The sequence below is a fragment of the Rhinopithecus roxellana genome, chromosome 11 (genome assembly GCF_007565055.1).
Source record: "Rhinopithecus roxellana isolate Shanxi Qingling chromosome 11, ASM756505v1, whole genome shotgun sequence".
Lineage (NCBI taxonomy): Eukaryota > Metazoa > Chordata > Mammalia > Primates > Cercopithecidae > Rhinopithecus > Rhinopithecus roxellana.
The window spans coordinates 91,436,895-91,462,115 of NC_044559.1; the positions used below are offsets into that span (position 1 = coordinate 91,436,895).

The window sequence follows — 25,221 nt, forward strand, 5'->3', positions numbered from 1 at the left end:
AATGATAGTATTAGGAGACGGGGCTTTTGAGATATGATTAGGTCATGAGGGTGGAACCCTCACGAATGGAATCAGTGCCCTCACAAAAGAAACCCAGACAACTTGCTCACTCTTTTTCCCCCATGCGAAAACACAGCAAGAAGACAATTAGCTGGACATGGCGGCAGGCGCCTGTAATCCCAGCTATTCGGGAGGCTGAGGCAGGAGAATCGCATGAATCTGGGAGGTGGAGGTTGCAGTGAGCCAAGATCACACCACTGCACTCCAGCCTAGATGACAGAGCAAGACTCCGTCTCCAAAAAATAAAAAAATCAATATACAAATAATATCAGTGATGTCTCTACACATTAGCAATGAACAATCTGAAGGTGAAATTAAGAAAATTCCATTTATAAGAGCATCAAGAGCCGGACATGGTGGCTCATGCCTGTAGTCCAGCACTTTGGGAGTCCAAGGCGGGCAGATCATGAGGTCAGGAGTTCGAGACCAGCCTGGCCAACATGGTGACACCCCGTCTCTACTAAATATAAAAAAAAAAAAAAAAAAATTAGTTGGGTATGGTGGCAGGCACCTGTAATCCCAGCTACTCAGGAGGCTGACGAAGGAGAATCACTTGAACCTGGGAGACAGAGGTTGCAGTGAGCTGAGACCACACCATTAATCTGCCTGGGTGACAGAGCGAGACTCTTTCTCAAAAAAAAAAAAAAAGGCTTCAAGAAGAATATAATATCTTTTAAAAATTGAACAAAAGAAGGAACTACACAATATTGTCAAAAGACACTAAAAAAGATCTAAATAAATGAAAAGACATCCCATGTTCATAAAGATTTACTATTGCTAAAATGATAATACTCCCCAAACTGATCTGCAGATTCAACATAATCACTATCAAAATCCCAGTTGCCTTTTTTGCAGAAATTGACAATCTAGTCCTAAAAATCTGTTTGCAAATACAAGGGACCCAGAATTGCCAAAAATAACTCTTGAAAAAAATAAGAGCAAACTTGGAGAATAGACACCTCTGAATTTCAAAACTTATACTACAAGGCTACAGTAGTGAAAACAGTGTGGTACTAACATAAGGATAGACATACTTATAAATGGAATAGAATTGAGAATCCAGAAACAAACCCCTCACATTTACAGTCAATTGATTTCAACAAGAGTGCCAAGACAATTTAATGAAGAAAAATCAGTCTCTTCAACAAATGGTGCTAGGACAACTGAATATCAATATATAAAAAGCATGAATTTAGATTTCTACCTTAAGCTATAAACAAATATTGACTCAAATGGATCACAGATCCAAATGTAAGAGTTAAAACCATAAAAAACTGAGAAAAAAACATAGGAATAAATCTTTGTGACCTCAGCTTAGGCAAGAGCTCCTTAGATATGACACCAAAAGCACAAGCAACAAAAGAAGAAATAGATAAATTGGACTATATCAAAATTAAAACTTTTGTGCCTCAAAGAATACCATGAGGAAAGTGAAATGACAAGCCATGGAATGGGAAAAAATATTTGCAAATAATATATCTGATAAGGTACTTATATCTAGAATTTATAAAGAACATTTACAACTCAATAATAAGACAAATAACTCAAATGCAAAATGGACAAAAGGCTTGAATGAACCTTTCTCCAAAGAAGATATACAAATAGCCAATAAGCACCTGAAAAGATCCTGAACAGAATTAGTCCTCGAGGAAATACAAATCAAAACCATAGTGAGATACCACTTTATACCTACTAGGATGGCTAAAATTAAAGGATAATAATTGTCTAGAATGTGAAAAAATTGGAATTGTCACACATGACAGGTGGGAATGTAAAGTGGTATAGCCACTTTGAAAAGTAGTTTGGCTGTTCTTCAAAAATATTAAGCAGAGTTGCCATATGACCCAACTTTTATAATCCTAGGTATATATCCAGGAGAAATGAAAACATATGTCCACACAAAAACTAGCATATAATAGCAGCATTATTCATAATAGTCAAAAGTAAAAATAACACAAATGTCCATCAACTGTGAATTGATAAACAAAATATGGTATATCCACATAAAAGAATTATCATCCAGCCATAAAAAGGAATGAAATGTTGATATGTGCTACAACATGAATGAGTCTTGAAAATATGCTAAATGAGGCTGGGTGCAGTGACTCATGCCTATAATCCCAGCACTTTGGGAGGCCGAGATGGGCGGATCACCTGAGGTCAGGAGTTCGAGACCAGCCTGACCAGCATGGAGAAGCCCCATCTATATTAAAAATACAAAATAAGCCGGGCATGGTGGTGCATGCCTGTTATCCCAGCTACTTGGGAGGCTGAGGCAGGAGAATCGCTTGAACCCAGGAGGTGGAGGTTTCAGTGAGCCATGATCATGCCATTGCACTCCAGCCTGGGCAACAAGAACAATACTTAGTCTCAAAAAAAAAAAAAAAAAAAAAAAAAAAAGATGGGGCTATTGAAAGCTACAGGAAAATAAATGAATGAATAAAACTATCTTGCCATAGCAGCTTGGTCCAGTGAGAGCAATCCTTCCTGTTGCTGACGACAATGTACATGTCCCATTATATAAATGAGACGTCACTTTTTCCAATGGGAATAAAAAGCTTATTAAATTACCACCAAGGATGCACATGCCACTTGCTACTCGTGTGGTGCTTGTAAAGATTTATGTATTTATCTGTGAGTCACCTTCGTCATTGTTGGCTTCACTTTCCAGAATTCCCAGAATGAAAGAAGTTGCTTAGAATTATTCTGATGTAAGTCCCTCAACAACAGTTGATAAGCAGAAAGAAAAAAGAAACCTTATCTTTCCTATAATGCGAACTTTCTCTTGTTCCATCCACTTCACCACATTTAACAAAGGTAAGTTTGGGTTTATATTTTTCCATTAATGTAGCAGTTAATCAAATGAGTCACACAAGGTAAACACGTGCCAGTTCTGGGAAGAGAGATCTCATTTTGTAAGCTTATATGAGCAAATGATGCCGGAAGTCTTGCATCAGACATTCTGATTTAACTCCTGGGTCTACCTTCAAAATACAGAGGTTATTTTAAATTCACATTTCACAATAGAATTTGTATTATAACAGTCACATTTTAAATGTATGCCATTTACAATTACTTGAGAAATAATGATATGATGTCAAAAAACGCTTTGAAAGAATCTGGAAGAAAATATACCAACTGTTAATAGTAGTTCTCTATCAGGGAAAGATAAAAGCAGACTTTTTCTTCTAATTTATTTATTAATTATATTACTTTTATTCTATGGGGAAAAACAGTAAAGACTGTAAAGTAAAAAAAAAAAAATGAGACATTAAAAGATGTTGGTTAACAAAGGACAAATTGTTCCCCTTCTTCTAATATCCAAATGTCTTTGAAGTTTGCACATCAGTAACAAAAATGCCATTCCACAGGTTCTTAATTTAGTCTGAAGTTTACTTTCTTTCTTTCTTTTTTTTTTTTTTTTGAGACAGAGTCTCTCTCTATAGCCCAGGCTGGAGCACTGTGGCACGATCTCACCTCACTGCAACCACCGCCTCCTGGGTTCATGTGATTCTCCTGCCTCAGCCTCCACAGTGGCTGGGATTACAGGCACCCACCAACACACTCAGCTAATTTTTTGTACTTTTAGTAGAGATGAGGTTTCACCATGTTGACCAGGCTTGTCTCAAACTCCTGACCTCACATGATCTGCTCACCTCAGCCTCCCAAAGTGCTGGGATTACAGGTGTGAGCCTTCACACCCGGCCTTAAGTCTACTTTCTTCATGGCCATGGAGAAGTTAATAAAGTGTTCATCTGAAACAGTTACTGTCACCCACACAAAGTGCTGGCATGAGCACCAGCCAGGAGCTCTGGGGCTCACGGACACTATTTCTATAGCAAAGTCAGTCCTGTCTGCAGCACCCACATCTGCAGAGGGGAAGGGATTTCTAGTGGCCTTAGATTTACTTTTTTTTTTTTCAGGGAATAAAAGAATGATCTAATCATTACTTATAAAAAGAGAAAACTATCCCATCATGTGAAATGTCTACCTTGGGCTGCTACATAAAAGCAAGGAAAGACAATCCACTGAATTAAAATTGCCAGCATCCATTAAGCACTTCCCACATGCGGGACTCCTCATTTAATCTTCACAGAAGATGCTTGAAGTAATATACTACTAGTCTACCTGCTTTACCTACGAGAATGCTGAGGCTCAGAAAGATTGCCCAAGATCAACTAGACTGTAAGTGGAATGGGAGCAATCCAGACAAACAAGCCTGTGTTTATATCCACTACTCCACCATGCTACCACATCAGTAATTTCAATGGCAACAGTTGAGGCTGTATTTAGCAGACCAAAAAGGTATAGATATGAGTTTAATTTCTCCTACCCAAAGTTCCTCTACCGTCTGACTTTTCACCTTAATTAGATACATTTCACAATCTGTCCATTATATTCTGGATTTCTGTCAAGCTAAACTTCGGTATCCAAGTGAATTTTTAAAGATATTTTGAGGTTGGGTGCAGTGGCTCACTCCTGTAATCCTGGCACTTTGGGAGGCCGACGCAGGTGGATCACTTGAGGTCAGGTGTTTGAGACCATCCTGGCCAACATGGTGAAACCCCGTTTCCACTAAAAATACAAAAATCAGCTGGGCGTGGTGGCACACGCTTGTAGTTCCAGCTACTCGGAAGGCTGAGGCAAGAGAATCACTTAAACCCAGGAGACAGAAGTTGAAGTGAGCTGAGATTGTGCCACTGCACTCCAGCCTGGGCGACAGAGCAAGATTCTGTCCCCCTAAAAAAATTAAAAAATAGATTTTGAAATAGTCTGGCCAGGCACGGCAGCTCATTCCTGTAATCCCAGCACTTTGGGAGGCCAAAGAAGGAAGACTGCTTGAGTCCGGGAGTTTGAGACCAGCCTGGGCAACATGGCAAAACCCCGTCTGTACTAAAAATATAAAAAAATTACCCAGGTGTGGTGACACACATGTGTGGTCCCAGCTACTCGGGAAGCTGAGGTGGGAGAATTGCTTGAGCCTGGGAGGTTGAGACTGCAGTGAACCAAGATTGCACCACTGCACTCCAGCCTGGGAGACAGAGCGAGATCCTGTCTCATATATATATTTGAAATACTTTCATCAGTAACCTTAATCATCCAAGTGTATAAAGGTCCACATAAATGTTCAGAAAGTTGTATTAATGAAAACTGAGTAAACGGATGCTTAGATTAAAAAACACCCTCTACCCAAAGGTTGAATCATATATCAAATGCATGCCTGACTAGAGAAGATATTGATGTCTGTGTGCCTTTTCATTTTAAACAATATTTACACAGTCCAGTGTTTCTCTGAACAAGACGCCTTGAGGCAGCCCATACATGAAAACCCCCATCACTATGGCAACTAGAAATGGCAATAATTATACAGTGATTCATCATGTATCCTGAATAAAAACTGTTTGTCAGGGACAGAGAAACAACTCACAGTCATGCCTCACTGAAAAGAACCCAGTTAAAGAATAACCTGGGTGGTGGTTGTTTTTAAGTGTTTATCAAATTTTTATAATTTTTTTTTTTTTTTGGGACACAGTTTCACTCTTGTTACCCAGGCTGGAGTGCAGTGGCATGATCTCGGCTCACTGCAACATCTGCCTCCCGGGTTCAAACGATTCTCCTGCCTCAGCCTCCCAAGTAGCTAGGATTATAGGCATGCGCGACCACGCCCAGCTAATTTTGCGTTTTTAGTAAAGACAGAGTTTCACCATGTTGATCAGGCTGGTCTCAAATTCCTGACCTCAGGTGAACCACCCACCTTGGCATCCCAAAGTGCTAGGATTACAGGCATGAGCCACCGAGCCTGACCTAAATTTTTATAATTTTATGCTAGGACACCTATCTTAATATTAGCTCCAGTTCAGACAGGTAGTTAATATATCCCCTAAAGAAATGTTTGTGCCAGGGGCCGGGCACGGTGGCTCACGCCTGTAATCCCAGCACTTTGGGAGGCCGAGGCAGGTGGATCACGAGGTCAGGAGATCAAGACCATCCTGGCTAACACGGTGAAACTCCGTCTCTACTAAAAATACAAAAAAATTAGCCAGGCGTGGTGGTGGGTGCCTGTAGTCCCAGCTACTCAGGAGGCTGAGGCAGAAGAATGGCATGAACACGGGAGGAGGAGCTTGCAATGAGCGGAGATAGCGCCACTGTACTCCAGACTGGGCGACAGAGTGAGACTCTGTCTCAAAAAAAAAAGAAAAAGAAATGTTCAGGCCCAGTTCGGTGGCTCATGCCTGTAATCCCAGCCCTTTGGGAGGCTGACAGGCGGATCACCGGAGGTTGGGAGATCAAGACCAGCTGGCAAACATGGTGAAACCCCTTTTGCACCAAAAATACAAAAATTAGCCAGGTGTGATGGCTCGTGCCTGTAATCCCAGCTTCTCAGGAGGCTGAGGCACGAGAATTGTTTGAACCTGGGAAGTAGAGGTTGCAGTGAGCCGAGATCCTGCCACAGCACTCCAGCCTGGGCAACAGAGTGAGACTGATGCAAAAAAAAAAAAAAAGAGAGAGAGAGAGAGAAATGTTTATGCATTCACTTATTCAAGAAATTGTGCAGAATAGATGTCCTCTTCAGTAAGTGCCACACTAGGGGCATACGACTGTGAACAAGACAAGCAGGGCGTCTGCCTTACTGAGCTTCCAGAATGACTAATAAGTAAGCAAGCAATAAGGAGACAGTGTGACACACAGTCTGCTGCCTGACGTACAGGGTGCTCTTGGTAGGTGGGACACACGGGACTTCTCAATTGATGGTCAGCTGAGACCTGACACAGAAGCACAACCTGGCCAAGTAGTCAGGGACGTGTGTGAGCCACAGAGTGTTCCAGGCAGAAAGCATCAAGCATAGAGGGCTGGGGTATAGAAAGAGCAGGGCACATGAAGGAACTATTGTAGTTCTGAGTGGCTGAAACATGAAATTCTAGGCATGGCAAAGGAAAGCAAAAGGGGATGGAGAATTAAGGTACACAGCATGAAGGAATTTGTGCCTAAAGTATCAACAATGACAAAGGATGAACTACTGCACAGTACATCACAGACATAATGCGAAGCAAAAGAAGCTACACACGAAAGAGTACATACCGTATGATTTGATTTATATGAAATCCAAAACTGCAAAACTAGTCAATGGTGATAGAGATCAAAAAATGAGAGAGGGTGCTGACTTTGAACAAGAAGTGAAAGGGATTTCTGGGGTGCTGAAGATGTTCCACATCTGTCTAGGCAGTGGTTAACCCGGTTATACATATGCACAAATTTATCAAGCTCACACTTATTATTTGCTCATGGTACCTTAAACAAGTTAATAAAAAGGATAAAAAAATCAAATGAGCAGAAGCAATAGTTAAATATCTAACAAAAGATTACCTCACATATAGAAAAATGATCTGTTTTTGCAAATCAAAGGAATCAATGATTTCTAGAGAAAATAAATAAAGAACTTTAAGACAAGGAAAACATTTTCTTTTTTTTTTTTTTTTTCTTGTTTTTTTGAGATGGAGTTTCGCTCTTGTTGCCCAGGCTGGAGTGCAATGGCGCAACCTCTGCTCACCACAAACTCCACCTCCTGGATTCAAGCAATTCTCCTGCCTCAGCCTCCCAAGTAGCTGGGATTACAGGCATGCGCCACTACACCTGGCTAATTTTGTATTTTTAGTAGAGTCAGGGTTTCTCCATGTTGGTCAGGCTGGTCTTGAACTCCTGACCTCAGGTGATCCACCTACCTCGGCCTCCCAAAGTGCTGGAATTACAGGCGTGAGCCACCGTGCCCAAAGAAAACATTTTCTAAATAAAGAAGAGTTTGGATTTGTGCCATGTGGAATTATAGATAGGTCTTAGTATGATATTATCCTTATAGAAAAATCACATATACTCACATGCTATATGCATATAGTAAACATAACCATCAAATTTAAGATATAAGCCAGGCGCAGTGGCTCACACCTGTAATCCCAGCACTTTGGGAGGCCAAGGCAGGCAGATCACCTGAGGTCGGGAGTTCAAGACCAGCCTGACCAACATGGAGAAATGCCGTCTCTACTAAAAATACAAAATTAGCTGGGCGTGGTGGTTCATGCCTGCAATACCAGCTACTCCGGAGGCTGAGGCAGGAGAATTGCTTGAACCCAAGAGGCAGAGGTTACAGTGAGCCAATATCGTGCCATTGCACTCCAGCCTGGGCAATAAGAGCAAAACTCCATCTCAAAAAAAAAAAAAAAAAATTAAGATATAATGTTACCTACCCTGAGGATAAAATCAGAGTAGGAAAACACAAGAGACTTCAACTGCACTGGTAAAGTTTTAAGCTGGGTGGAACATATGTGGACATCTGTTAGAGTATTCTTCATTCTTTTTTGTGCATACTATTTTCTTCCATAATTAAAAAGAAAAATCTGCAATGAGAAACACTTAAAGAATGCTATAGTAATCCAGGCATGAAATGATGGGGGCTTACCTACAGCAATGGCACCCAGGATGAAGGGAGGAGGACACAGTGGAAAGGGACCGGGAAGGTAAAGCAACAGTGTTTGGCAATTGCCCAGATATGGACATGAGGGAGAGGAAGGCGACAAGGCTTCCACAACACCACCTGAATGGATGGTGGTGTCATTCATCGAGATGGGATAACACAGAAAAATAAACAAGATTTCAGAGGGGGTGATAACAATAATGAGTCTAATTTTTGACAGGGTGACTTTGAAATGTTTCCAAATGGAAATTTCCCAGAAACAGTCAAAACTACAGTCTTAACATGGGGAGTGAGAACTAGGTTAAGGATAGATTTGGGGGCCATCAAAAGAGCTGGTGATTTAAGCTACAGACATGGACAAGGCTTCAGGAGAAAATGGGGAGTGGGCTCAGAAGAGAACTTAGGAGGGAATATTGGGGCAACAGAGGAGTCACAAAGGAGACTGAGAGAAAGCAGCCCAAAGAGGCTGGGGGAGAACCACGAGTGCATAGTATCCTGACAGCTAGGAGAAAAAAAACTTTCTTTCAAGGAAGAAGGTATGGTCACCAGGGCCAAATTTTGATGCAAGTTCAGGAGAGATAAGTACCAAAAGGTAACCACTAGATTTGATACTCAGGCAGTCCTTGGTCTATTTCTGAGAAACTAGGGAAGTCGGAGTAGAATAAACGGAAAAATAGGGAGAAGGGAAATAGGGACATCAACTGTGGACTTCTTTTTCAGGAAGTCTGGGTCTGAAGAGAAGAAGAGAGGCAGGGAAGTAGAGAAGAGAGACAGGTTGCCGAAGGATTATTGGTTTGTTCACGTTTTTCACAAGCCTGGATAGGCATAAGCATATTTAAGTGATAGTGAAGGAAAGAAACAAAAGTATGAATATATGGATATATTCGGGTTCCCAGTAACGAAGAAATCACAAGTTTCTCATCAAGACAACTGCCTAGCTGGATACACACCTGTAATCCCAGCACTGGGAGGCCGAGGCGGGTGGATCACTTGAGGTCAGGAGTTCGAGACCAGCCTGCCCAACATAGTGAAACCCTGTCTACTAAAAAAATACAAGAAAAAAAAATTAGCTGGGCATGGTGGTGTGCACCCGTAGTCCCAGCTACTTGGGAGGCTGAGGCAGGAGAATCGCTTGAGCCCGGGAGCCAGAGGTTGCAGTGAGCCATGATCGCACCATGGCACGCCAGCCTGGGTGACAGAGACTCTGTCTCAAAAACAAAACAACACAAAAAAAAGACAACCACCTGGTTACAAATATACTTAAGTTATGTTAACACTCAATAACTGGTGAAATAAAGCATGAACTAGAAGAATTTTAAACTACAAAGCAACACATTATAGCAGAAAGAAAAATGGATCTTAAACGACTACTATTAGAAAAGATCCTGCACAGCCCTCTCCCTTTCTATCATCCAATAATGCAAAGAAAGAATACGTTTCAGCATAATAGACAAGAAAAAATTAAGTTACAGCCGGGCGAGGTGGCTCAAGCCTGTAGGCCCAACACTTTGGGAGGCCGAGACGAGCGGATCACGAGGTCAGGAGATCGAGACCATCCTGGCTAACATGGTGAAACCCCGTCTCTACTAAAAAATACAAAAAACTAGCCGGGCGAGGTGGCGGGCGCCTGTAGTCCCAGCTACTCAAGAGGCTGAGGCAGGAGAATGGCATAAACCCGGGAGGCACAGCTTGCAGTGAGCTGAGATCCGGCCACAGCACTCCAGCCCAGGCAACAGAGCGAGACTCCGTCTCAAAAAAAAAAAAAAATTAAGTTACTATTCACTGGCTTTTGGTTCTATAAACTACTCATTTTCTTGAGAAATAGGCTTTATTCAATTCTTACCAGCTTTGGGGTTTTCAGGATGCTTGTCTGGGTGACATTCCAGAGCTCTGACTTTAAATTCTGCCAGGATTTGTTCAACCTAAAACAAAAATCAGTGTTTAAAATAAGGAGTCATGCCAGGCGCAGTGGCTCACACCTGTAATCTCAACACTTTGGGAGGCTGAGGCAAGCGGATTGCCAGGAATAAGACCAGCCTGGACAACAAAGCGAGATCCAGTCTCTACAAAATGTAAAATAATTAGCTGGGCATGGTGACACATGCCAGTAGTCCCAGTTACTTGGAAGGCTGAGGCAGGAGGACCCCTTGAGCCCAGGAGTTCAAGGCTGCAGTGAGCTATGATGGCATCACTGCACTCTTGCCTGGGTAACACAGCAAGACCCTATCTCAAAAAAAAAAAAAAAGGTCAAACTTAAATGTCATAAAGGAAGAAGTTGGGGCATCAATCCTCCCCAAAACAGCCATGATCAACCCAACTTTTTTTGATCCCTATATTTCTATTTTGACTTTTTCCTCTAAGAAATAATTTCCTCAATAACGAAATTCAGAAAGCATCCAATAAACTCTCCTACTGAAATAGTTGTTGTGATGACAATTTAACTACTTAATTTAAATGATGGCCCAAGATATCTATGAGCTCAAAATATTTAAATATCCAGGCCAGACGTGGTGGCTCACACCTGTCATCCCAGCACTTTGGGAGGCCGAGGCGGGCAGATCACAAGGTCAGGAGTTTGAGGCCAGCCTAGCCAACATGTTGAAACCCTGTCTCTACTAAAACTACAAAAATTAGCCAGATGTGGTAGCAGGTGCCTGTAATCACAGCTACTTGGGAGGCTGAGACAGGAGAATCGCTTGAACCTGGGAGGCAGAGGTTGCAGTGAGCCAAGATCACACCACTGCACTCCAGTCTGGACGACATAGTGAGACTCTGTCTCTAAATAAATAAATACATACATACATACATACATACATACATACATACCCAAAATGGTCAGGTAGGTTTCTCCTAGGAATTTATAAAATATTCAAATTCTTCAAAGATGCTTAGCCACCATTACTCAAGGATAACTGTCTCTGAATTATAAGTTATAATTTACAAATTATCTATTACAAAGCTCCTTCTTCCTGTCTTTTGGTCTCTTTTTTATTAAGAATTTCAGAATTAAATGAAAAAGAACATAATCCAAATGTGATAATTTTATTACCAATTAGGAGCTTCATTAGACATTTTGATTTGAAAAACAGAAACTCCAGCCCAAACTAAAATGAGATTTGAGTGGCATCAATGATTTGATTTGATATCACTTACCCATCTAATCCCTATTATCATGAATTATTAAGACTTGGGTTTATTAATTGTAATTTCAATGACAGCAGCAGGAAACAATAGTGGTTATGTGGCTTTAGAATCTGACTGCTTGGTTTTATTTTATTTATTTTTATTTAATTTAATTAATTTATTATTTATTTATTTATTTTTGAGACAGAGTCCCGCTCTGTCATCCAGTCTGGAGTGCAGTGGTGCGATCTTGGCTCACTGCAACCTCCACCTCCTGGCTTCAAGTGATTCTCCTGCCTCAGCCTCCCCAGTAGCTGGGATTACAGGTGCCCACCACCACACCTGGCTAGTTTTTGTATTTTTAGTAGAGATTTACTAGAGATTTAGTAGGTGTTTCACCATGTTGGCCAGGCTGGTCTCGAACTCCTGACCTTAGGTGATCCATCGCCTCAGCCTCCCAAAGTGCTGGGATTATAGGCGTGAGCCACCGCACCTGGGTAGATGGCTTGGTTTGAAATCCCAGTTCTGCCACAAGGTTTTAGGCAAATTACATAACATCCATGTGTCTAGGTTTACTCATCTTTACATCAGATGAATAATATAAGTAGAGCACTTAACACAAAACCTGATCATCATAAGAACTCAATAATACTGGCTATTATTAAATATAAGTGGTTAAAGTCTAAAGTCATTCAGATAGTTACTAAAAAGAGCTGAGTTTTTTGTTAACTTAACAGTAAAACTTTGTTTTTTCTTTCTTTTTTTTTTCTTTTCAGAGACAGTCTCGCTATGTTGCCCAGGCTGGAGTGCAGTGGCTATCCACAGGCACGATCCCAGTACTGATCAACACAGGCGTTTTGACCTGCTCCGTTTCCAACCTGGGCTGGTTCACCCCTCCTTAAGCAACCTGGTGGTCCCCCACTCCTGGGAGGTCACCATATTGATGCTGAACTTAGTGTGGACAGCCCGTTGGCGCAGCATGACAGCCCAGAACTCCTGGGCTCAAGTGATTCTCTTGGTTCAGCCTCCCAAGGAGCTGGGATTACGGGCATGTGTCACCATGCCCTACGGCCAAATTCATCAGGCTTAGGAAATTATCATGGGGTTCCATATTTACTAACCACTAATTAATGAAAACAAATCAGCTCTTGTTTGAGAAATTAAATCTCAAGCACCTCAGCTGGATATTGTCAAAAGATTCATGGTAGAAACATATTTTTATCAGTTCCATGTCATCCTTAGTCAACTCGCATAAGGAATGCCTTTACTTTTACAATCAAAGTCAGACTGTATTAGATAGGTATATGTATAAAACCCAGACTAATAACTCTATTATTTTCTTTGTTAAACTTCTGAGAACACCTGTGAATAATAGGAAAAGATGACTTCCTGTTAGGAACTGTAATTAACTATGTGTTTCCTCTTTCTGGGTGCTGTCTTTAACCATCAGTCACCATAACCTGCTTACATAACAAATAAAACTGAGAATTAGACTTGTTTTTAAATTTTAAATTATTAAATATTCTATAGAGTGTAGTAGTAAGCATTTTTAAATTAGTAAGTCATTTATAAATACTTACAAACTCTCTTTGAAAAACATTCTATCACTACAGAAAAAAAGTGAAAAAGTCAAAATCCTTTTATTCCTCATTCAAGGAATATACCCAAGAGAACACGTTATATCCTTGAAGACATACCTGTTTTTTGTTTGTTTGTTTGTTTTTGAGTCAGCGTCTTGTTCTGTGACCCAGGCTGGAGTGCAGTGGTGCCATTTTGGTTCACTGCAACCTCCACCTCCTGAGCCCAAGCAATCCTCCCACCTCAGCCTCCCAAAAAGCTGGGACTACAGACACGGACAACCACACCCAGCTGATTTTGTATGTTTTGTAGAGATGGGGTTTTACCATGTTGTCCACTCCCGGGCCCAAGCAATCCGCCTGCCTTGGCTTCCCAAAGTGCTGGGATTACAGGCATGAGTCACCACGCCTGGCCTAATGATGCACTTTTAATGCATTTATATATATGCATATGTATATATATCTTAGGGCTTTTAAATAATGTAAATAGATAAAATTATACCTATATATCAAAGGTAGAAAGTTTTGGGGTTTTATTGTTGCTGCTGTTTTATTTTTTAATTTCTATCCCACTAGAAAACATTCTGGGCTGGGTGCAGTGGCTCACGCCTATAATCCCTGCAGTTCGGGAGGCTGAGGTGGGTGGACCACTTGAGGTCAGGAGTTCAAAACCAGCCTGGTCAACATGGTGAAACTCTGTCTCTACTAAAAATACAAAAATTAGCTGGGCATGGTGGCATGAGCCTGTAATCCCAGCTACTCGGGAGGCTGGGGCAGGAGAATTCCTTGAGCCCAGGAGGTGGAGATTGCAGTGAGCCGAGAATTTGACACTGCACTCTAGCCTGGGTGACAGAGCAGGGCTCTGTCTCAAAAAAAAAAAAAAAAAAAAAAAAAAAAAAAAAAAAAAAAAAAAATTCTGGGCTGAGCACAGTGGCTCACACCTGTAATCCCAGCACTTTGGGAGGCTGAGGTGGGTGGATCACCTGAGGTCAGGAGTTAGAGACCAGCCTGACCAACATGGTGAAATCTTATCTCTACTAAAATATAAAAATTAGCCAGGCGTGGCTAATTTTTAATATAAAAATTAACCGTAATATAAAAATGTTTTATTACGTGGCCGTAATATAAAAATTACGGGCGCCTGTAATCTCAGCTACTCAGGAGGCTGAGGTTGGAGAATTGCTTCAACCCAGGAGGCAGAGGGTGCAGTGAGCCAAGATCATGCCATTGCACTCCATCCTGGAGAGTTTTTTTTTGAGACGGAGTTCCACAAGAGTGGAACTCCGTCTCAAAAAAAAAAAAAAAAAAAAAATTCCAGTATTTAGTACATGGAAGCAAATGTGTCAAAATGATTGACTCTCAGTTTGTTTACATGCATGATTGTTATTTTCTTCTTTATATTTTCTAGGTTTTAACAAATTCATATTTTAAAAAATTAAGAAAGTCTTTTTCTTTCTTACATTAATTTTCATAGATTTACTATCATAAAGTTTATTACAAAGCTCCCATAGAGCTGGCTTTATGTAAACTGGTAAAGTGGGTTAGTTTATCTTGAACACATTGTATTTATCTTCTGGTCTCCCTACTCCATGCGCCTACTGCCAAGTACAGTCCGTTGGAGCTGACACCCTCCATGTCAAGGTCCACCAAATCCTGCCTTCCTGACCCAAGTCCAGTAGTCTGCAAAACTGCCTACCCTGTTGTCCTGTAAACATACAAAAAGTGTTCAACTTTACTCGTAATCAAATAAATCAAAATATCCAAAGGATGGTAATGACCAGTGTTACTGAGAGTGCAAAGAAATGAACATTCATGCTCTCCTGGTGAGGAGGTAAATAGGTATAGACTTTCTTGAAAAACATTGAGACATGTATGTTTGTATGAGTGTGTGTATATATGTATGTGTGTCTATATATATATAGATATATGTGTGTATTTATCTCTGTATATGTAGATCAGCTCCATGTCATCCTTAGCCAACTCTCATAAGAAATGTCTTCACTTTTACAGTCAAAGTCAGGCGGTATTAGATAGGCATATGTATAAAACCCAGACTAATAACTCTATTATTTTCTTTGTTAAACTTTTGAGAACACCTTCGAATAATAGGAAAAGATGACTTCCTGTTAAGAACTGTAATTAACTATGTGTTTCCTCTTCCTGGGTGCTGTCTTTAACCATCAGTCACCATAACCTGCTTATATAACAAATAAAACTGAGAATTAGACTTGTTTTTAAATTTTAAAATGTTAAATACTCTATTTTCTATCTCTCTGTATATAGATACACACATGTATAATAAGAGCCTTTAATTTATTTCCTAGCCTTTGATTCAACAATTCCAATTTTACGAATTTGTCTAAGGAGATAATCAGAGGTAAGAAAAGAATAGCTGTAAGAAGGTCCAAGAATAAAATATAAATTTTAAACAAAAACCTGTGATAGAGCAGGAGCACCATCAACTGAGACAAACACCGCCACTTTAAATTCCAGCTCCCTTTCTAGCCTCATGCATTTCAAGGAAATCACTTCTCTTCCAACTGCAAGCAGCCAGAAAGAGCAGACAGTAAAACACAAATAAGACAGCTCGGGCACAGAGGGAGGTGGGGGGAAAGTCTCTGGAGTAGCTGCCAAACTTCACCCTCATTCAATGGACCCCAGTAAAACAGTGGGCCTTAATAAGCACGTTCCTTTCCCTTCAGGTGTACCAAGATAGGGAAGCAAAAAGCAGACTCGAGGGGTATGCCTGCAGCTGCAGAAAGATGTATGGGAACACACAACTCTCCCTCCCAGATAAGCACAACAAAGACACAGGGAAGCAGTCCAAGCCTCTGATAAACTCTCCCACCCTGAATCCTTAAAAACTCTTAGTCTGTAAGAGAGTGCCTCTCTAACCTAACTCAGCCAGCCGCCCCTCTCAGGTTTATTCAAAATAAACCTGTCAGGCCGGGCGCAGTGGCTCACGCCTATAATCCCAGCACTTTGGGAGGCCAAGGCGGGTGGATCACGAGGTCAGGAGATCGAGACCATCCTGGCTAACACGGTGAAACCCTGTCTCTACTAAAAATACAAAAAATTAGCCGGGCGCGGTGGCGGCCGCCTATAGTCCCAGCTACTCGGGAGGCTGAGGCAGGAGAATGGCGTGAACCTGGGAGGCGGAGCTTGCAGTGAGCAGAGATTGCACCACTGCACTCGAGCCTGGGGGGCAGAGCGAGACTCCGTCTCAAAAAAATAAAAAATAAAAATAAATAAATAAACCTGTCCCTGTTGACTGTCGAGTCGCCCTTCATGTTTCTCTCCTCTTTCTTTAATTCTTACAACCTATATGTCCAATAATAGGATATTTGTTACAGTTGATTGTAATGTAACTGTAAGTTAGAATACTTCAGTCATTTATTTTTTTAATAGATTTTTTTTTTTTTTTTTTTTTTTTTTTTTTTTTTTTTTTTTTGAGATGGAGTCTCGCTCTGTCACCCAAGCTGGAGTGCAGTGGCCGGATCTCAGCTCACTGCAAGCTCCGCCTCCCAGGTTCACGCCATTCTCCTGCCTCAGCCTCCCGAGTAGCTGGGACTACAGGCGCCCGCCACCTCGCCCGGCTAGTTTTTTGTACTTTTTAGTAGAGACGGGGTTTCACCGTGTTAGCCAGGATGGTCTCGATCTCCTGACCTTGTGATCCGCCCGTCTCGGCCTCCCAAAGTGCTGGGATTACAGGCTCGAGCCACCGCGCCCAGCCAATACTTCAGTCATTTAAAAAATTATCTTGTCATAAAAGATTTTTAACAACCTGAGAAAATTGAAATATTTCTATGAGAAAAGGTAAGATATTATGTGCAATATATTATGTTATACTGCATATAATATATAAGTATTCTGTGCAATTTAAATCCATGTCTTATCTCAAAAGGGATTATGTAACATATATGTATATAATAATGATAATTATTATTATTTTAAATTTATTGACCTGGGTGCAGTGGCTCACACCTGTAATCCAGCACTTTGGGATGCTGAGGCGGGCAGATTACCTGAGGTCAGGAGTTCAAGACCAGCCTGGTCAACTGCCAAATGGCAAAACCCTGTCTCTACTAAAAATAAAAAAATAGCCTGGCATGGCCTGTAGTCCCAGCTACTTGGGAGGCTGAGACACAAGAATCGCTTGATCCTGGGAGGCGGAGGTTGCAGTGAGCTGAGATCGCGCCGCTGCACTCCAGCCTGAGTGACAGAGCAAGACTCTATCTCAAAAAATATTGATACTTAATATGTGGCAGGCACTTTTCTAAGCACTTTACATAGAGTGTTTCATTTAATTCCCACAGCTGTGTGAGGTTAATACTATCATTATTCTCATTTTGCAGATTAGGAAATCAAGACATAGAAAAATTAAGGAATTTTCCCAAGGTCACACAGCTAATAAGTAGCACATCTAGGGACTGAACCCATGTAGTCTGATTCCAAATACATACAAAAATACACATATAAATACATACACATAGGCCAGGTGTGGTGGCTCAGGCCTGTAATCCCAACACTTTGGGAGGTCAAGGTGGGCGGATCATGAGGTCAGGAATTCAAGACCAGCCTGACCAACATGGTGAAACCTCATCTCTACTAAAGATACAAAAAATTACCTGGGCGTGGTATCACATGCCTGTAGTCCCAGCTACTTGGGAGGCTGAGACAGAAGAATCACTTGAACCCGGGAGGTGGAGGTTGCAGTGAGCTGAGATCGTACCATTGCACTCCAGCCTGGACCACAGGGCAAGAATCCATCTCAAAAATACATACATACATACATACACACATATGCATTTACTTATTTATATACATATACGGATATAGCATATATGCACAGATAATTAACCTGTATAAGTCATACTCCAAAATGTTAAACACGTAGGTTAACATTTTTATTTGTGCTTTCTTTGTATTCCACATTTCCTTATTGAACATATATTAATTTTAGAACTTAAATCTAAAACTTAGAAACTTTTCTTTTCCATATTCTGCAGCAAAGTATTTTTGTCTCAGCAAGGAAATACTCCAGTGTGCCGTGGAGACTAATCCAATTCCCACTTGGATGAATCTTCTCCAAGATTTCCTAGCCATACAAATGCCCTGTCTCTCCCACAGTGCATTAAAATTATGGCCATCTAGGAAGGCCATTTCAAGCCCCATCTCTTTCTGAAATCTATTCAGATAGTCTTTCTTTAATTTCTGCTGCACTTATAGAACAGTACACAGCACAATACTTAATTGTTCTCAAATTGTTTCCTGTGTATTAGCTTTGGCTCCTTAATTGGATACCAGGTTCTTTACACACTAGCACCATGTCTCACCTTTTTGTTTTGTTTTGTTTTGTTCCCCACCTATATCACTTCTAGTACTGGCCCAATAGGAAATGTTCAATAAATACTTGATCATAAACTGACAGATGTTCTTCAAGTAACATAACTATAGTGTAACAGGAGCTTTCTGAAAATTATGGCTAATTCATTAAAAGTGAATTGATTCCAGTGATGGAAATTCATATGCTGCAGAATGTGCTGCAGAAAAGAGAAGATTTGGCCAGGCATGGTGACTCACGCCTATAATCCCAACACTTTGAGAGGCTGAGGTGGGCAGATCACCTGAGGTCAGGAGTCTGAGACCGGCCTGACCAACATGGTGAAACCCCATCTCTACTAAATACAAAAAATTAGTGGGGTGTGGTGGCGCATGCCTGTAATCCCAGCTACTCAGGAGGCTGAGGCAGGAGAATTGCTTGAACCCGGGAGGCGAAGGTTGCAGTGAGTCCAGATTGCGTCATTGCACTCCAGCCTGGGCAACAAGAGTGAAACTCCATCTCAAAAAAGAAAAGAAGGTTCATTTTAATACTGATTTAATTGATATATACTATTTTAATTCACTCGTTTTGAAACTAGATTTTTCCCACAAAATTCCAGATACTAGCAATATCTCTTAAATAAATGAGAGATCCTCCTACATCATTCTAATCAAATGATAACTAATTAAGACATGAGGAATAGAAACAATTTAAGACACAAAATAAATAATGGTAATATGTGGGTTATAACACTTAAAATACAGTAGCTATTAATTGATAGTGATAAAACTAAGCCAAATAAACAAATAAATGTGGCAGAAGGGAGAGTTTTTCCTTACTGAAGAATTTCCTTACTGTAGAATGCTAATAAATATAACATTAATGAGAAAAAGAAAGTCATCATTAGGCAAACACCACAGTAGTAATTGTTACAGGCAAGATCCACCAAAGGATGCTAAACTTAGTGAGTAAAAGTTTAAGGAGAAACAGTACAGTTTCAAAGTATCTTCCCCAAGATATTTGTTAATTACAAAAGGAAAAATAACAACCCTACCTGGAAAAACCTAGCAGAAAACACCTGACAGATATCATCTTAACGAAGTGCTCAAGGTCAGTAAGGCACATCCATATCATGCACCCCGACATGAGATACTAAGAAAGGCACAACATCACTTCTGAGGAGTTCTTTCCAAAAATGCATAACCTTAATCTAATCATGAGAAAATATCAAACAAAGTCAAATTAAGGGACATTCTACAAAATAACTGACCAGTATTCTTCAAAGTGTCCAGGTCATGAAAGACAAAAAAGGTAGAAGAAAGCATCAGGTTGGAGGTCACTAAGGGAACAAGACAACAAAGCGTAATAAGGGATCCTGGCTTGGATCCTAGAACAGAAAAAGGGCATTAGTAGGAAAACTGATGAAATTAGATAAGATTTATAATTTAGATCAGGGATTAACTGACTCTGGCCTGCTGCTGCCTGTTTTTTAATTAAAGCTTTATTGGAAGACAGCCAAGATCATTCACTTACATGTCGTCTATGGCTGTTTTCTCCAATGGCAGAGCTGAGTAGTTAGGACAGAGACTGTAAAGCCTGCAAAGCCTAAAATATTTGCTATCTCAGGATCAGCACCAGGTGAGGCAAGCAGGACACCTAGGTTTAAGGAAATATCCTCTCTCTCTCTCCCTCTCCCTCTCCCTCTCCTCTCTCTCTCTCTTTCTCTCTCTCTCTCAAATTTCTGTGTGTGTACAACCCTAAATGTTAGTGCCTCCTTAAATTTTGCATCCTACACACCCTACTTGCCTCATTCTAGTCCTGACTCTATCTGGTCCTTTACAAAAAAATGTTTGCTGGACCATGGTAGGGTTAATTGTAGCAATGTTAATTTTCTGATTTTTTGGTGGTTTGTGCTTGCAGTCAGCGGCTGCGTCACTCTCTGGCAAAGATGTGCAGTTGTTGGCCGTGACCTCTGGGCTGGGATGATCCATGCTTTCAGTAGAGGCAGGGGAGCCCAGTCAGAACCATGGCCAGTACAATGGTATCAGCTGGACCAACCATTGCTGCTGCAGTATTTGCAGGCCATTATGTTTTGCAAGCCATGGAGCACATGGAGCCTCAAGAAAAACAAGTTTTTCGAAGTCTACCAAAATCTGCCTTCAGTGGTGGCTATTACTGAGGTGAGTTTGAACCCAAAATGACAAAACAAAAAGGAGCATTAATACCAAGGGTAAGTCCTACTGCCAATAAAGGGAAAATAAGAGATGCTCATTAATAAATTATACTCTTTTTTTTTTTTTTTTTGAGACAGAGTCTTGCAATGTCACCCAGGCTGGAGTACAGTGGCGCAATCTCGGATCACTGCAAGCTCCGCCTTCCGGGTTCACATCATTCTCCTGCCTCAGCCTCCCGAGTAGCTGGGGCTACAGGCCACCACGCCTAGCTAATTTTTTTGTATTTTTAGTAGAAACGGGGTTTCACCGCATTAGCCAGGATGGTCTCGATCTCCTGACCTCGTGATCCGCCCGTCTCGGCCTCCCAAAGTGCTGGGATTACAGGCGTGAGCCACCGCACCAGGCGATAAATTATACTCTTAAATCATAGCAGTCAAAATCAGTGAAGCTAGAGATTTACTAGAAGGTCAAGCTAAAAAATGAAGTAAATGTATGATGAATTTTAAGTTCATTTTAGTTTATGTATATGAGTATGAAGTTTTTATAATAAAATGCCTCAGAGCTACATTTTTTTTTTAATTTCTGATTTTGATCATTGTACTTTCATTAGGTATGATGTTAACATAAAGGGAAGCTGGGTTAAGGGTATATAGGAACTCTGTGTACTATTTTTACAACTTTTCTGTAAGTCAAAAATTACTGCAAAATAAAACATCTTTAAAATAATGCAAACTCAAGGATAGGATAAGTGTACTAAGTTCCAAGTGCACAGTAACACTGCGGGGGCCAAAACAACAGCCACAGCCACAACCACAACAACTTAGTACTCTGCACCAGGCACTGCTCAAAGTACTTTATATATCATATATTATTTAATCCCCACAACTCTATGACGTGGGTACTATTTACTCCCATTTACAGGTTAGAAAACTGAGGCATAGAGGCTGGGCACGGTGGCTCACACCTGTAATCCCAACACTTTGGGAGGCCAAGGCGGGCAGATCACTTGAGGTCAGGAGTTTGAGACCAGCCTGGACAACACGTTGAAAGCTCATCTGTACAAAAATACAAAAATTAGCTGGGTGTGGTGGCATGCACTTATAATCCCTGCTACTCGGGAGGCTGAAGCAGGAGAATCGAATGTATAACTTTAATCAATTTCCAGCACAAACTTGAAATTGTAAGAACTATATACCAAAGCAAAAGTATTACGTGGGTGTCTCAATTCAATTGTGATAAGTAAAATTAAAATATCAAATTGTTTTGAAATTATAACAGCTAAAATGCTTTTGGGCATGATGAGTTCTGGTTAATTTTAGAGCATCAAATGAAGGAATACTTGAAATAAAGGCAATCTATCCAATATAAATCAAGTAAAGGAAATGTCATATTAGTAAAAAATATCATAAAAATTTTTTTTAATGAGAAGCATACCTATAAAAAGAAGAGAAAAGTTGGGCACGGAGGCTCATGCCTGTAATCCCAGCACTTTAGGAGGCCAAGGTAGGCAGATCACAAGGTCAAGAGATTGAGACCATCCTGGCCAACACGGTGAAACCCCGTCTCTACTAAAAATATGAAAATTAGATAGGCGTGGTGGCACGTGCCTATAGTCCCAGCTACTCAGGAGACTGAGGCAGGAGAATCGCTTGAACCCAGGAGGTGGAGGTTGCAGAGACCCGAGATTATGCCACTGCGCTCCAGCCTGGCAACAGAGCGAGACTCCGTCTAAAAAAAAAAAAAAAGAGAGAGAGAGAAAAAATGATATATATATACAAAGAAGTGACAATATTATGACAAACATTTCATTAAAAATAAATAATTGTTATCTAAATATGATATGCCATTGACAGACCAGTAAAATACATCCAGTAAAAGGAAAATTGAGACAAGGAAATATGACTCCACCTGGTAACCGTATTTTGAATATTACACATTAACCATGAGATTATTTTCTGTTAGGCTGTCCAGAATGAATCCTCCTTCTATGTAGACTGAAAAGACAATAGCAAAACTTCAAAAGACTGACTATGCAGCCATAAAAAAGGATGAGTTCATGTCCTTTGCAGGGGCATGGATGAAGCTGGAAACCATCATTCTCAGCTAACTAACACAGGAACAGAAAACCAAACACCACATGTTCTGTCTCATAAGTGGGAGTTGAACAATGAGAACACATGGACACAGGGAGGGGAACATCACACACTGGGGCCTGTCGGGGGGTGGGGGGCAAGGGAAAGGACAGCATTAGGACAAATACCTAATTATGCGAGGCTTAAAACCTAGATGATGGGTTGATAGGTGCAGCAAACCACCATGGCACATGTATACCTGTGTAGCAAACCTGCACATTCTGCACATGTATCCCAGAACTTACAGTAAAATTAAAAAAAAAAAAAAAATACTGACTAAATAGGTCACAAGATAATGGAGATATAATGACCCTTACTTTATAGGCTAGCATGTATTTTTTTAAATCCAAATTGTGAGCCTTATCAAGTTAAATTATATTCCTTTGATTTTAAAGTATTCCTTCAAAAATTGTTTGATAATAGTATAATTTCAACTGTGAAACACATGGTAAAAATGGTAATAAGCTTTCTCAACTGCTATAAGCAAATCACCACCAACATAAACAAGGGTAACACATTCTTGAGAAGAACTATGCAACTGAAAGACCATTATGAGCTATTCTGGGGGCGGGGCAGTTTTTTTTATTTCAACATGTCTAACATAACTTCCTCAGCATAGCAAAAATAGAGATTTTAATCCTTTGTATCCAATAATGCATTCTATTTTTAAAACAAAACTAAGTACATTTTATTAATGAACTACTGCCTTTATGAAACAACAATAAATATAAAAATATTTTGCTTTAAAATGTTAACTTTACTACTTAGATTTTAATAAAAATCAATAAAATAAAATATATTAATTATAAAACATAAATATATCCTAATAACATGATTTAATAATATATAATTTAATAATGAGTATATTTTATATTAATCTCAACATTATTTGAAATATTGAAAAATTGGAAATAAAATATTTAACAATAAGAAAATAATTCAGCTGTGGTAACACAGTAAAATAAAATATTTTGCAACCACTAAGAAGTGTACAAGGGAAGTTTAATAGTATGAAAAAATCCTTGTTATAATATAAATGGGTAAAAAGCAGGAATCAACAAGTACATATAATATCCTCCCAAACATGTCTTTAAAGAACATACATAGAAAGAAGACTGGAGATTAATATGCCAAAATATCAATAGTGTTATCCTTGGGAGAGGGAATTATAAATTATTTTTCCATAATTTAAAAACCTCTACAACCTTTATAATTGTTTATTGGGAATGTTAAAAATTTTGTTTTCTTACAGATCCAGTGAACAGCTACAGAGTTTTCACACATTTTGTTTCAGAAGTCACCCTTTCAAGAAGCAATTTCTGTCACACAATTTGAAATATTAACATAAAAGGATGTTTCTTGATTTATATTTTGACTGCTCACATAGGAGTACACATTTTAATAAAATATATTAAAATCCCTAATTTTATAAGAAATTTCATTTTACCTCAATTATGAGTCACCATAATAAAGGTATAGCTTATGTATACTGTGAAACACTGCCATCAGAAATTACAATAAAATTTTAAATATTTATTTTTAATATACTATATTGTGAAACAGAGTATATGGCCATGTGCCAGGATACACATATTTAATCAGAAGCTTCCATAAAATTCCTATAGGACACTATTCAAGTAAAAACCCAACATACATTTAAATTCTTAACTTTCGCTGAGCCAAAAGTGCTTTAAAACAATACAAGGTTAGGTTTGTAGGCAATGTGACCAAAATTCAAAGTTAAAACCTTAAAATAAAAACTTGAAACACCATTGTGAAAAAGAATACTGTTGTGATAAAAACATTATCCACTGTCTTACCGAAGATAGTTCATCACATCCCAGTAATGTGTAGTAATCTTCAATATCTTCTGACCTGTAATTCAGTATTGCATCCATTTAGATGACTTAATCAGTCCTCCTTCCCTTGGAAACAAGAGGCACAGTGAGCTTCGAATTAACAAGAAGAAACTCTTTAAATCTGAATTAGAGCAGCACGTTCCAAATAGCAACAACTAGCTTTAAGACTGGCCACAGTCAATACAGCAGATGTCATCCTAGACCTTTGTAAACTCTGCCTCTCATTGGCTGTTTACAGAGAAGAAAAGAACAGTCCACGTGTCTATTATTGCAGTGCTGCCTGGGATCTGTAGTTTGAGTTTATATAAGAGATGCACGTGAACCATTTGTCTTATGAGTTAATAAAGACCGTCTATTTTCAGAAACTTGCCACATTAGCCACCTCTCCATCTCCATTTTTGTCTCTATCCTTTAAAAAAAAAAAAAAGAAAAAGAAAAAGAAAATTTGAAGCAGTGTGGTAAAATCTTAGAAAGTATTAATAAGGATAGTGAGAGCTTTTCTGAGT

At 39.8% G+C, this 25,221-nt stretch overlaps 1 protein-coding gene and 1 pseudogene across 1 annotated transcript in view; one reads left to right on the top strand and one right to left on the bottom strand.

Moving 5' to 3' along the window:
- Nucleotides 1–24,951, bottom strand: part of DNAJC12 (DnaJ heat shock protein family (Hsp40) member C12) — a 44,773-nt gene extending 19,822 nt beyond the window's left edge. The window contains exons 1-2 of the mRNA XM_010375425.2: nucleotides 24,677–24,951; nucleotides 10,371–10,449 (exon numbers count right to left, since the gene is read on the bottom strand). Coding sequence (XP_010373727.1) covers nucleotides 10,371–10,449; nucleotides 24,677–24,754 — 157 coding nt within the window. The 5' untranslated portion in view covers nucleotides 24,755–24,951. The remainder of the gene's footprint in view (nucleotides 1–10,370; nucleotides 10,450–24,676) is intronic.
- On the top strand, nucleotides 20,577–21,207 carry LOC115900273 (annotated as a pseudogene).
- Nucleotides 24,952–25,221: the final 270 nt, after the last annotated feature.